At 38.0% G+C, this 12,110-nt stretch overlaps 1 protein-coding gene across 1 annotated transcript in view; it reads left to right on the top strand.

Moving 5' to 3' along the window:
* CR1 (complement C3b/C4b receptor 1 (Knops blood group)) overlaps positions 1-11,153 on the top strand; it is a 106,490-nt gene extending 95,337 nt beyond the window's left edge. Inside the window, 6 exon segments of the mRNA XM_021063334.1 lie at positions 537-722; positions 2,573-2,596; positions 3,395-3,473; positions 7,809-7,913; positions 9,949-10,020; positions 10,788-11,153. Coding sequence (XP_020918993.1) covers positions 537-722; positions 2,573-2,596; positions 3,395-3,473; positions 7,809-7,913; positions 9,949-9,979 — 425 coding nt within the window. The 3' untranslated portion in view covers positions 9,980-10,020; positions 10,788-11,153.

Genomic DNA, 12,110 nt, shown 5'->3' on the forward strand with positions numbered 1-12,110 from the left:
ACACGGTTTTTTTCCTAATTCCTAATTTTATCACAACTTTCCTGTTGAGGAGTTGTCAATAATTTTAAGTATGATCATTAAAAATAATTATAAGCAATGTATTCATATTCCCTTACTCTACATTAAAAATGTAAGTCAGAGAATTTAAAATCATAAGATGTTGTTGGAGAGTTATCAGTTTTTGATGTGAAGACATGATTCATCTCTGCTGAAGGCAAAGTTTCAACTAACCATTAACAATAAAATATCAATTTTTTTTTTTTCCCTTTCTAGGGCCGCTCCTTTGGCATATGGAGGTTCCCAGGCTAGGGGTCGAATCGGAGCTGTAGCCACTGGCCTACGCCAGAGCCACCCCAATGCCAGATCCAAGCTGCATCTGCGACCTACACCACAGCTCACAGCAACGCCAGATCCTCAACCCACTGAGTGAGGCCAGGGAGCGAACCTGCAACCTCATGGCTCCTATTCGGATTCATCAACCACTGAGCCACGAAGGGAACTCCTCAATTTCTTTTTTAAAATTGTTCTAATTTCAGAAGTAAAATGCAGCCTCCCACAGATTATGAATGGAATCCAGAAGAAATTAGAAGTGAGAAAAGTCTATCAGTATGGAGATAATATAACTTTGGAGTGTGAAGATGGGTATACTATGGAAGGCAGTCCCTCGAGCCAGTGCCAGGAAGATAACATGTGGAACCCTCCTTTGGCCATATGTACATCTCGTAAGTGCAAATGCAAGGAATGTATAGCCTTCCCAGTCAAGGTTACTGTTCACTCATTCATCCATATGGTCACTGAATGTAATGTGAGACTATGGCATGTGCTAAGAGCTAAGGAATGCAATAAGAGCCCCTAATTCCTCCCCCCAAACCCTTAGCAGTGAGTAAGGCAAGTCTTGCTCCTCACGCTTCTCAACCCATCCATCTCTCTACAAGGCCCTCTTTAAACATTTTGGTTTCCTATATCACTCTATTGTTGCATGCATTGAACAGCAATGATTTGATTACAGCCTGTGAGCCTTAAAATCTCAGTAGCACAATAGTGGTAGAGTAGGCCTTCAAGAATGTTTTCAGCATGAGTCAGGGAGCACCTTCCAAGTTGCAGAGACTAGCTGGTCATTTTCTGTCATTGGTATAGGCTATCGGATTTTAACCTAGTGCAGTTGGATATGCGATTTAGAAACCATGTGTCATTGAGCTCTGTAGAAAAAGTAGCCCTCTGCTGGCAATGAGAGGGTGATGGAAAATGGAAAATCCTAAACCCTAAACTTGTACTCATAAAGGAGCAGATGAGCAAAACTAACAATGAATAGCATTTCTTAACCTAAACTAGTGCTAGGCTTCCCATCCCCCCATTCTTATGACTCTTATTTAAAATACATGATTGAATATCAAGATTGTTTGAGATCCAGTTTTTTTTTTCTTTTCTTTTTTTTCTTATGGTTAATCCCTTAAATGTATTAAGTAAACTCGCTCACAAATAATATTTCTAAATTCTAAACTTGACACTCCCTTAACATCAAATTATATTTATTCCTTTGGCAAATTATATTTATTCACTGCCCAACTATATGAATGCCTTTGTTAGTATTCTAACAATGTGGCTATGATACACATAAAATTCACAAAATTTGAATGTCTGACCCTACCAGATATTAGAATAAAAGGCCACAATACATAAATCACTTTATACCAGCAAAATTAGACTTATTTTTATTAAAAATGGAACAAGATAGATATTAATAAAAATAAAGGTTATTATAAATAACAAAAATTATCTAACAGGAAAAATATAGTAACTCAGACATCTTCAATCCTAGTGGAAAAGAAAGATAAATAATATAAGTATAATTAAAAAAATTCAGAACCTTTCCTTTTATCTTACAAGAAATACCAGATGTAATAAAGAGTTAAAAATTTTAAAAATCAACATAGGAAAACTAAAGCAGAAAAAGAAAAAAGAATATAAAACAGCTAGGAAAAAAACTTTTTGAACTTTCTGATATGATGGAGAAAATTATAAAAGGTCAGCAAATTTGACTTAGAACTCGAAAATTAACAAAGAAAGCAGTAGACAGATGAGAAATAAGTAAAAAAATAATAAGTTGTGTTATCATACATGTAGTAGTGGTTGTGGTGGTAGTAAAGATTATAAAAGTTAACATATATTGAGCATGTAATTCCACTGTTCAAAGATGAGATAAATAGAAGGATTCTCTAACTAGGTTAAAAACTTAGAACACGGAAATGTACCAGAAGGGAATGAATGCATTTCAACATGTCAGGATAGTAGGATTATGGATGCTATTTTTTATTCTGTTTTATAAATTTTCTGCACTAATTACACCACTTTTTGACAAAACATTAATTTAAAAACAAAAAATCCCCATACTTTTCTGAGCATACAAGCTAAAATAAGATTGTGTAAATAAAACTATTGGTTTTTTATATTAGAAAAAAATTAAGAGTGTGTACTTAAAAAAATCAGGATGAATTTATAACTGGCTGAGAGCTCCTGTTTGATCATGTTGTGTGCCAGACTGATGTATTTGTGGCCTTTGTCTTCCTTTTAGGCACACGTGATTCTCTCATAGTTGGTAAGTTTTGTTAAGGGTTTTTTTGAGGAACCCTAGCATCCATAAGAGTAAGTATACACTTATAATAAATGAACTATAAAAAGAGATCAAATTATCTTACACTGCAATTTCAATTAGAAAGAAAATAATAATAAATTCAGGCCATGCTGTGGCAAAACTGGTATCCTTATATGCATATAAAGTGTCCTTTATCAAATGTTCTATACTATTTTTGAACCATTGCCAAAAAAGGATTAGTCCTCCTGTTTCAATGTACTTGGAGAAGGTAACTTCCTCTTTGGTTAATAACCTGGAAAAGTCTTCAGGATGGTAGTTGTGCCCATCTGCACAAGTTAAAGCCACAAAGACCAATTTTCTAAGACCATTCCTGTGATCTGACTACATGAGAGGAATGGCTGTATGACAGAGTGTCAAAGAGAATAGAATCTGCTGCATAGAATAGCTCATGCCTTGTGCCTCACATTTGAGACATGTACAGGGCCATGGAGAGCTGAGCCCAGGAACTCCAGTGCTTGTTGAAAAGCTGTCATCGACAAAGGTTACAAACTACTCTCTCACTGCTTATTATGACCCCTAGTGGTAATAAGACTAATGTGCTAGATCAAACAGTAAGCCTGTGGGGGATGTTTTTTTATAGCAGAATTTATAGTTACAGTTAAAAAAAAAAACAAAAAACATAAAAACAAAACAAAACAAAAAACTCCTTGGCAACCTCTAATGGGACTAGATATTAAGGTAGAGTTTGAAACCTATAGGTTATATTTTCCATGCATTCAATTATCTTGTTTTGCTGCCTAGGCATGTTCTTCTCTGGTATGATCCTTCTTATCTTACCCATCATTCTTTCCTGTTGGATAATTCTAAAGCGCAAAAAAAGGTAAGGACAGCTGTATTCTCCTAGAAAATGTTTATAACTATATTTGCCTCTTCTTGGAAACCAAAGAGAAGTAAAAGATGTTGACCTAAAACCAGTTGCCAGTTATTTCTCCAGCAAAAATAAGTTTGTTTGGAATCAACAGAGAATTGCAGCTTGAGGTCTGCAACCATGGGAAGCCTCATGCAAATCCCAGGAGGCAATGGAACGGAGGCATGTGCTTTCATAGGGAGAAACAGGAAGTTGGGAGAGCTACCCTAAACAAAGAGTCTAGGGTTTTTCCTTGGCTGAATCTTTGCCAGGAAAGAAGACAGGTCTTTCTTCCTCCATGTGGACTTGGCTGTCTTTCCAAGGCAGGAGAGCTCCCACTTCTGGTCTCTCAACTATTTAATTGAGGTTTCTGAGTATTAATTTTTTACATAGAAAACTTCTTTAAAAAAAAAGAACTCCATCAACAGACATGGTAATTCTTATAAAGAAGGCTGATGATACACATTATGAATAAAGAAGTAGTTACCCTGTTAAAAACAAAATTCAGCTTGGTAAATCTGAAGATCTTTGGCTTTCTTAAAGGATTCATGAGTTGGGTAGAAAGACACTTAGACAGATGCACAGAGGAGTTGTACAAATGGAAGGCTTTTATTGGAAGAAGGGTGGGGCAAGAGAAATATTAGGGAAAATAAGATTATTTTAAAACCAGGACGTCTTCTTTGGGTAGGGGCAGGTGGACAGCAAGGATTTATGAATATGAAGCCAATTACCTCATCTTCCTCTGGGAGATGGAGAGGGCCTCACTGATGCTGACCAGAAAATTCCAGACTGATTGATTAAGATTACATTTCTGCAGAAAGTCAAAACTGCAATTAAGTCTTGGTTGGCTGTCATGGGGGTCAAATGATTCTATGGGGTCTGTTACCTTTTATAAAGAAATATACACAATACTAAAAACACTTTTTCTAAGCTTAGAATTTATAAAGGACTCAAATTTTGCAAAAGAGAAAATAGAAGGAATTTTTACAAGGGTGTTAGTGAGAGCACAGTTTTGCGTCAACATTTCAGACTCCAACCTCTATACAAGGCATTAGAAGTTAGAGAGTGTGTCCGATGGGACACATACCATGGGCTGCCAGTGTGGAAGAACTGAAGTTTTGCATGGATATTTTAAAAAATAACAATCTTTTATAAACACCATCTATTTTTTTAAAAAACTTGCCCAAACCTTGCAGATTAAGATCTAAATAAAGAATGTTTTTGACTGGGAAGACAATGTCACAGCTTTTGTGCTAGTTGATTTAGTTATAACAAAGTCAGTGAAGTCAGAGTTAATGAGATCATTGCACTAAGCCTGAGGAGCAAACTCTATACCTATGAGAAAGAGTTTTCAACTTCCAATGAATAGTTTTCTACTGCAAACCTTCTCAGCAAAGGCAGTTTCCTAAAGAAGCTTTACAGAAATTGAAGTTTTTTCACAGAGGATGCCAATAATATACTTTTTTTTAAAAGTGGGATGCAAAGTATTAATATTGCATTTGGAGTGGATAAGCAATGAGATCCTGCTGTATTAGCACAAGGAACTATGTTTAGTCACTTGTGATGGAATAGGATGGACGATAATGTGAGAAAAAGAAGGTATATGTATATATGACTGGGTAACTTTGCTGTACAGTAGAAATTGACAGAATACTGTAAACCAACTATAAAAATTATTAATTAAAAGACAAAGAATATCATAGCAGAACTTGCGAATAATCTATTCATTGCCTGCCTCTCCCTGCACTGGGCTTTCCCACTTGGTTAAATCCTCTGTGTCTTCCTGGTCTCCACGAGACTCCTCACAATGCCTCTCCCCAGACAATGAGCTCCTTGTGGGCAGGGACCTCCTATAGGACTCAAAATAATTTTTATTTAATGATTTTTAATCTCTATTTGTATAGTAATCAAAATTGATAATAATAATAGCAATAGATAACCTGTTTACAAAATGCTTTACCATTTATGGTTTTCTTCGGCCCTCAAAGCAACTCTGTAAGGTACATAGACCCAAATAATGGTCTTTCCCCAAAGCAGAGAAGGCACCCAAGTGCAGAGAAATTCAGTGACTTGCTTCAAAGCATAGCAGTGGAAAGCTGTTAAGAGTTTAAGGCTTTCATCCCAGTTATCTGACTCAAAACCATGAACCATTTTACTTATTTACTGATAATCTTTTTTGCCCATTCTCAATCTTATTCTGTATCACTGAAATTCAGTATCCAAAATGGTGTTTAATACAAGGCTGGAATGTTTCCTGGTTTTCCTTCAGATATCCTTCTTTTCCCCTCTATTTTATTAGGATTGTTTCAGCAACTCTGGTTTAATAAGCCAGTATCCTTCTAGAGAGTAGTATGCAAACTCTCCTTTTTCACTCTAAGTTATTAGTCTCTAAGAGAATTATAATATTTCTGTAAAAGCCTCTGTCTTATTAAAGTTTAGTGACAATTTTCCTACTTATTCACATAAGGTTTTTCTGTGATTTAACCTCACTGGCTTGACGTTTCACTAGTTAAAAAAAAAAAAGCTCTTATCTGCATACTTGGTACCTTATCCCATATTTATTACATCAATAACTTGTGATAAGCAAGATAAGTCATGTACTGATCACTGAGGAATAAAATTGTTAGACTGCTCTATTCAGAGCCCATTAATCCTTGCCTCTTTTTTCTGCCTTGAGTCCACTCCCATTTCTTTTCTTTCTTTTCTTTTCTTTTTTTTTTTTTTTTGTTGTTTGTTTGTTTGTCTTTTGTCTGTTTTAGGGCCAAGAGGCATATGGACATTCCCAGGCTAGGGGTTGAATTGGAGCTGTAGCTGCCAGCCTACACCACAGCCACAGCAAAGCAGGATCCGAGTTGTGTCTGCAACCTACACCACAGCTCATGGCAACACCAGATCTTTAACCCACTGAGCAAGGCCAGGGATAGAACCCAAATCATCATGGATACTAGTTGGGTTCATTAACCACTGAGTCACAATGGGAACTCCTCCTCTCCCACTTCTATACAAAACAACCTCCTTGTTCACAGTCAGATAAAGCCTCAGTATGAAACACGGAGTTCAAAACTTTTAAGGCCACTCTCTGTAAAGGCTCCCTGCATTACCCTATGTTCATATGAAGCTCCATCAACCACCTGCACTGCCATTCTTTGAACATACATTCACTAAGGTTGTATCCTCTGACAGCCCATGCACCACTCATCATCCAAGACGCTTTCAAGCCAATACTCACCTAATCACCGAATCACTGCTCCCTGGAAACCCACACCACGTGGCTGTCCAGCCCTCCATGCTTCCTCATGCCTGAATCTCAACTTGCCCTTCCTCATCTGGAAACTTTGCTCCTGACAATCTCCTCTTTGTCTCAAGTGATGCCCTTATTCTAACTTCCCTGAGAGGGTAAAGGGTAACTGGGGAATGAAGGAGGACCAGGAAGGGGTGGAGTGAGTGAACTCTTCTGTGCTCCCACCTTTAAATCCCTAATACCAACCTAGACTTGAAATAGAAAAGCACTGGTATTTTTGATTCATCATTTCACTCATGTAAAATGAAGGGCTTATTAAATAACCCACAAAGAGGCAAAGGCGCATACCAGGTAAGACCCTGGGCTTTGCGATTAGTAAGACTTATGTTCATATTCACTCATTAGCTGTGAGACCCTCAGCAAGAATCTTATCCTGTCTAAATGTTACTTTCCTGTAAGATGGGGAAAATAACATTCTCTCACTTAACACAATGTCACGCTTATGACAAAAGTCAGAAAAGTCAACTGTTGTTATGTGCACATGATTATTACTGATATTTACATAAAAGTGATTAAATACTTCTGTTTACTGTCAGTTTTCATATACCTTCATAAACTGCCAGTCTCCTAACTGTGGATATTAATGGTACAGGAAGCAGAACTTCTTCACTACAGGGAAGAAGGAAGCCCTGTGTAAGCCTGAAGTGCAAGTAATTCACATTGTAAAGCCTAAATGTCACAATGCTGTGGTGAACAATATTTATCAATCAAAATTACTTTTTGAATAGTGAAATGTGCTGTTTTACGCCATGGGCACTTGTCTAACAGGCAATTTAGCATCTTCTGACGCAATGTATAGGATGGTTTGATTATTATTTCCTAATGCAAATTTTTACTTAGTCTTGAAATGTGGAATTTGGTCATATTTTTCATTTTATAAATCTTCAAATATTTAAGAAGTTTGAGGCCAAGTATGCCCTAAGTTTCCAAATTAAAGCTACTAAGTTCTGTCAAAACTGAAAGTTCTGTATTTAAAATATTTTCCTATTTTTTCCATTTCCAATTAGCAATAATACAGATAAAAAATCAAAAGAAATCATTATCCACTTACATCCCCAAGAAGGCAATGATGTTCATCCTCAAACTCTGCAAATGAACGAGGAAAATATCAGGTACCTAATACACATACTGAATTTAAAATGTTTTCAACAACTCAAATGTTGAAAGTGAAAGTAGGATTTGAATATGATATTGCACAAGTTTGGAATCATTAATAGCAAAAGAAGTTGGAAAGTACTTAGGGAGCTGAAAACACCTTTGTTGTCGTGGTTTTCTTGGACTGTTGCTGTTTCCAGTGATTTGGGGTGATGGCTGTCGGTGTTCAGCTCAAGCATCTTCGTTTCAAAGCATTTCTATATATTTTTTTGCATTTGTGCTATGAACCTTTGAGAATAGTACGCTTTTCTTTTTCTTGTGCAACCCAAGCATTTGTGCACGTCGACTATTGACCACCTTTATTAAAACGGGTAGGAATTCCTTAATGAATTTGTCTCAAAATTCCCATTCATAATTGGAATTTTGGCCACAGTATTTCACAGGAGTAAGGTGAATCATTTGTGGCAGCATATGGTAGACAAGGAGTGAGTTAGACGCTGTATAAAGCTTAAGACCTGTACATTCAGCGCAGGTGCAGGGGCAGAGAGGGCAATACAGCCATCTCCAAAGACAAAGCCCTATGGTAAAGGACATGAGAATATTCAGTGAGGTAGTAACACATGATGTTGGGAAGCCTGGTGAAGTGGAAGGAGAATAATGATGAGCGATCTGGGATGAAGTGAGCTGGTGGGCCTTGTCAGGGTGTTCATTGGTTCAAGGACAGTGTTCCTGGCCTTAGGAAGGAGGAGAGACCTCAGCATGGCCAAGGGAGCATTCTTCTATCATGGACTAAACAATACCTTCCTTCAGTCTTGACTCTGAGTAGGGAAGGAGGATGTGCTACCTGAAGCTGATTCTCCTCCAAACTCCCAGCTCCTGTTTACTTTCCTCTGACAAAACCTTCCTTCCAAAAAAGAGACTCAAGGAATCATTTTGAGCATTAAAGGTGATCTGTATGTTTTCCAGAACAATGCTTTTTTTATTTAGTTGCTCAGTTCTGAGAACGCTTTCCCTTTGACAAAAGCAACGGAGAAAAATCAAGTTATTATTCATCTCTTTCTTATCAATGTATGCCATACTTTCTTATGCCCAACATGGCAACCACCACAGAAGGCAATAAACACTTCCTTTGAACTTGTGATTTATTCATAATGCCTGCATCATGATTATCAGCCACTCTAATGATCTCTAGAAAATATAGGAATCTTTTTGGATTGTTTAACAATAGATTTGTATAAGGCTACTGCTAACTTCTGTCTCATTCTGGGTTTTAAAGTATATTCTTCACATTTACTTTGATAAATATAAAGACTGAACTGGACAGCAACTTGAATTTCAATTTAAAATCACATAGGATAGAAAAAAAACAGAGTAAGCCAAGTCAACTGATAAATGAAAAAAAAATGCAATTTATACCACAGGCAAAGGGTAAATAGCTTATCCGAGACAAAATTTCAAAGACAAACCTCCCCTTCCCTCTCAAAACACCAGGAAAGGATATACACCTAGGTCAACAAAAAAGTAAGACAGCTAGCCCACGAATATATGAAAATGGATTTCAATAAAATCAATGGATTTACTTAGTTAAAACTTTAGCTATATCTATTATTTGTTGAGTTTTGGAGGAAGTAAAATTTAAAGGAGAACTAGAAATTAATCACCAGGGAATCAACCTTTCTTCTTTCTTATTTATTTATTTATTTATTGTCTTTTTGCCGTTTCTAGGGCCACTCCCACAGCATATGGAAGTTCCCAGGCTAGGGGTCAATCTGAGCTGTAGCCACCAGCCTACACTACAGCCACAGCAACGCGGGATCCGAGCCACGTCTGCGACCTACACCACAGCTCAGGGCAACGCCAGATCCTTAACCCACTGAGTGAGGCCAGGGATCGAACCTGCAACCCATTGAGTGAGGCCAGGGATCGAACCTGCAACCTCATGGTTCCTAGTCGGATTTGTTAACCACTGCTCCACGACAGGAACTCCCAACCTTCTTAGAATAAAATCTTCTGTCACAAGAAAAAAATCTGAATTCTTTTTTTCCCCTCCAGAATGGAGTATATCGATGGAGAATGTGAATAAAAAATATCTGCTATGTGTCACTTGTTAATTGCAAGAAATCTGTGAGTTTCTTAAACATCATTTATCTATGGGAAATACATATGTATAAATTATGTATAGACTAAGTATGTATTAAAGATGTAACAGCATATTAACTATGTAAAATGTACATGCTCTCCACTGAAAGAAAAACTCACGGAGTTCCCGTCGTGGCGCAGTGGTTAACGAATCCGACTAGGAACCATGAGGTTGCGGGTTCGGTCCCTGCCCTTGCTCAGTGGGTTAACGATCTGGCGTTCCCGTGAGCTGTGGTGTAGGTTGCAGACGCGGCTCGGATCCCGAGTTGCTGTGGCTCTGGCGTAGGCCAGTGGCTATAGCTCTGATTCGACCCCTAGCCTGGGAACCTCCATATGCCGTGGGAGCGGCCCAAAGAAATAGCAAAAAAAAAAAAAAAAAGAAAAGAAAAACTCACAAGGTAAAAGTTGTGAGTTAAGCTTTATCCTGGAACCTTACTGAGGACCATCACCCAGGAAATAGTGTCTCAGCTCAGAGGAACTGCTCTAAAGAGATAATGGAGGAGTCGGGATATGCATAAATTTTTTGCTGGGAAAAAACAAACAAACATATAGTTGACTGTCAAAGATTACTGCTAATCCCAGAGAACAGACGTTTCAAGTTAATGATTGTATTGATTTTCTATGTAAGGAAGATGCAAGGATCTGGGGTCATTGATACTTTTCCTTAGATATGTGTCTTAACCAGCTAGGGGCTTGTATATCCAAAGCACAGAATATACTTCTAACTTTTCTCCATCCTGAATTTCCCTCAGGGTGTACTGTCCATGAGCAACTGCGGTGAATAATGGCTTAATCCTTACAGAACTGGAATGGCAAGCAATATTTTTTTTCTATACATTACTGACTATGGCCAAAATACTATATTGCCTTGCTTAAGTTGTATGATTGAGCAATTCTGTTCCCCACTGGCCTTACATATTTCATCTAAAGACCAGGGACTGGACCAATGGATCTGCAATGCTACTATCAGTGCTAACACTGTAATTTTGTTTTGGTTCACTTGCCTTTTTGTGCAACTGTATGAATGTAACATGTAAGTTAAGTCTATGATGTTTAAATGTAATTTTATATCTCCAGCATTATAATAAGAAAAGAATAAAAGATTTTATCTTGGCAAATCTACTTGTAATATATTTACTACTTAAAGCTTTCAAAAATCAAGAGAAAACAAATAAATATGTAATCCTTCTGAGAAATGCCCTCTTTCCTATACGTTCAGAATCCCTGTGTTGGGTGTGGTATCACAGGAATGCTCTTGAGTTAACAGTTAAGAAGGCCAATTGGCTGGCAGGTGCCCACCAGGTGCAAGTAGAAGTGGCAGAACTCCCAAGACCAAGAGCAAAAACATGGCTTAACTATCCTCTGTTTAGCCATTATCTTTCAGGTCTTCACAAATACCTAACCTGTAAAGCACCCTGACAGGGGAAAGCCTCTGCTGCGAGCACTCACAGGCCCCTGAATGCTGTTACCCCACCTCTGAAAAGCAGTGTAAATATACAATTTAGGAGGTAAAAGAGTTATCGAACACTATTTTTATTTAACACAATTAACCTCTGTTTAATGACATCCTGGTCACCTCCCTCCATCCTACTGTCGCATCTTCTCACTGGTAATTTGACAAAATCTTTAAGGGCAGTTGGAGGACACCAGTATTTAAGCCCCTCGTTTACTCAGAGGCTTGACTCTTGAGTTCTATTTCCTTTCAGGACCTTAGGAAACTCACAGTCAATACTCTTCCCTTGAACTCAGTCACTAAGATGATCCCAAGGTAAAGAGACAGACAGTAGCTCCACTTCATTGGTCAGCTTGCCATGCCTGATTTAGTAAAAATTTCTGGGAGTTCCCATGATGGTGCAGTGGTAACAAACCTGACTAGTATCCATGAGGACGCAGGTTCGATACCAGGCCTTGCTCAGTGGGTCGGGGATCCAGCATTGCCATGAGCTGTGGTGTAGGTTGCAGACACTGCTCTGATCCAGTATTGCTGTGGCTGTGGTATAGGCTGGCAGCTGCAGCTTCATTTCGACCCCTAGCCTGGGATCTTCCACGTGTCATGGGTGCGGCCCTAAAAAGAC

This window comes from Sus scrofa, chromosome 9 (genome assembly GCF_000003025.6).
Source record: "Sus scrofa isolate TJ Tabasco breed Duroc chromosome 9, Sscrofa11.1, whole genome shotgun sequence".
Lineage (NCBI taxonomy): Eukaryota > Metazoa > Chordata > Mammalia > Artiodactyla > Suidae > Sus > Sus scrofa.